This window comes from Dinoponera quadriceps, unplaced genomic scaffold (assembly GCF_001313825.1).
Source record: "Dinoponera quadriceps isolate SergipeBrazil2010 unplaced genomic scaffold, ASM131382v1 scaffold5144, whole genome shotgun sequence".
Classification (NCBI taxonomy): domain Eukaryota; kingdom Metazoa; phylum Arthropoda; class Insecta; order Hymenoptera; family Formicidae; genus Dinoponera; species Dinoponera quadriceps.
This window is the reverse complement of record NW_014560308.1, coordinates 1097794-1099830: the sequence shown is the minus strand read 5'-3', so window position 1 is coordinate 1099830 and position 2037 is coordinate 1097794. Positions and strand designations below refer to the sequence as shown.

The window sequence follows — 2037 nt, the reverse complement described above, 5'->3', positions numbered from 1 at the left end:
CCCCCCCGAGAGGTCGGCGTCGAAGGATTTTATCCATCCATCGTGTGTCGCAGATCTTCGGATAAAACAAGAGCCGGTGGCGATGACCGATCAAGAGAGGGCGGACAATTTAGCGGAGAGATTGTCCAGCGAGGCGTACACCGGACGGGGGTACGACGGCGGCTCGTACAGCCAGAACTCGGACCATCTGTCGCAAGGAAGTCCGCAGCTGGGTCCGGCGGCGGCGGTGGTGACGATGCCGCCGGCTCATCCACCGACTCCCGATCTGAGTCCCGCGCCCACCACGCCCGCTGTCTGGAACAGGAGGCTCAACAGGGCCGGCACTGTCTCCACTCCCGATGGTAAGTGGATTCACGCGTGTGCTGTCTTTGCGTTGTCGCGCGAGAAGCGCGTGAGACCGCGGCTGTGACCGATCGCAGGATCCGGCGGGCTGTTTCGGGCTTTCCGAAGCTCCTCCGCCCTCTCGGCGCGGCCGTTCGGCCGCGATCTCGCGCGGATCAACCGGAGGTATTAGATCGCAAACATTCGCGGGCGAGAGATAACGGCGCAGCTGGATCTATTGACACATGAAATCGAGGATGATGATACACGGTGAGCGAGCGCATTGCGGACACTGCGGGTTTGTTGAACCGCCGCGCGCTTTCGCGCGCATTTCTTGATTCAACGCCAAAGTACACACCGCCCCGGCGCTCAATGATTAATTCTTTTCTTCTTTTTCTCTCCACGANATATATATATGTGTGTGTGTGTTTGGGAAATTAGCGCTTCGCAGGCCGACAACACGGATCGTCGGATCGGCCGTCATCAGAGGAGGCCGACCGAGTAACACGATTCGGTGATTGCTCAACGCCGCTTTATCGCCGCGAGAACGCGAGGCGGCCTCACGATACGTTCACCGAGAAAAATATTCGGTCATATTTGACCGGATAATCCCTAACGAGAAAGTAACAAACGGATACATATCCGATCGAGTGTAACGTCCGATCATTTTGTCATTTCACCTGGTGAAATCGTGCGCCTTCATCCGATTAAAATCGCAACGGATGTACAAAGGGGGACTAATTTCCCGATTTAGGCATCATCGGTAACTGCATCGGTACCTTCAACGGTAATAATAACGGTACCCGTCATTTGATCGGATAATAAAACTAACAAGTCGTAATCGGTTTGTCCGACGGACATTTCTCCCGGTGTTCTATCTGCGCCTCGATGCGCCGGGGAACGGAAGGCCTTCTGGCGTTCCGGCGGTTACCAAATGCACGGCCGTTGCATCATCGGCTGTGCACGTGGAGTTCACCGTGGATGTTGCAACTGCCGCGTTCCTCATCTCTGCACCTACCATCCCACCGCTCCTCGCCGCTGCGAGGCCGCTCGCAGCGCGATAAAACGGTGCATAAAAAGTGGAGAGAAAGAGAGAGAGAGAGAGAGAGGAGCTCTCCGTGCGCGTCGAGACGCGCCTGACGGCTCCGCGGAACCATCATTCCACATTCTTTCCACTACGAATCTATTAAAAGATTCAGAGTGCGGCCGATTTCTCGTAGGTGTAAAATAACCCTTCCCCCTCCTACCCTCCCCGTCTCTCACGCTTCCTTCCTCTCGTATCCCCTCGATTTCTTAATTTTTCCCAAAGAATCCGGTCGATCCCGATCAACGAAAACGGTTCATAGCTGAGAGAGACAGCGCGCGGTTTGTTTCGGGACACCCCGTAGATCTTTTTTCGTCCACCGGCAACGTCAGTCCGTGGACGTCCGTCCGCTTCGGCGACGCTCTAACGTGCAGAAAGAGAGAACGACGACGACGCCGTGGACGGATGGGATTTAGCCGGTGCCCTCTCTCTCCCTCTCGGCGGCGGCACCGCATGCCTTACGACTTGCCTTCACGGTGTGAACAAAGTGTACAAAGAGGATGCAGGCGACGGTGCAGCCACTGGGAACATCTTTTGCTCCGGCGAGCAAATCACCGAGCGTGACGCTACGACGACGCCACGTGAAACGACGCCGCTCCTCTCACCACCGGCCGGCGCCCCCCCCCCCCCCC

The 2037-nt window shown here is 56.9% G+C and overlaps 1 protein-coding gene across 1 annotated transcript in view; it reads left to right on the top strand.

Moving 5' to 3' along the window:
- Positions 1-2037, top strand: part of LOC106750694 (hormone receptor 4) — a 65841-nt gene that overhangs the window by 41147 nt on the left and 22657 nt on the right. Inside the window, exon 6 of the mRNA XM_014631193.1 lies at positions 54-341. Within this exon, the coding sequence (XP_014486679.1) occupies positions 54-341 (288 nt within the window). The remainder of the gene's footprint in view (positions 1-53; positions 342-2037) is intronic.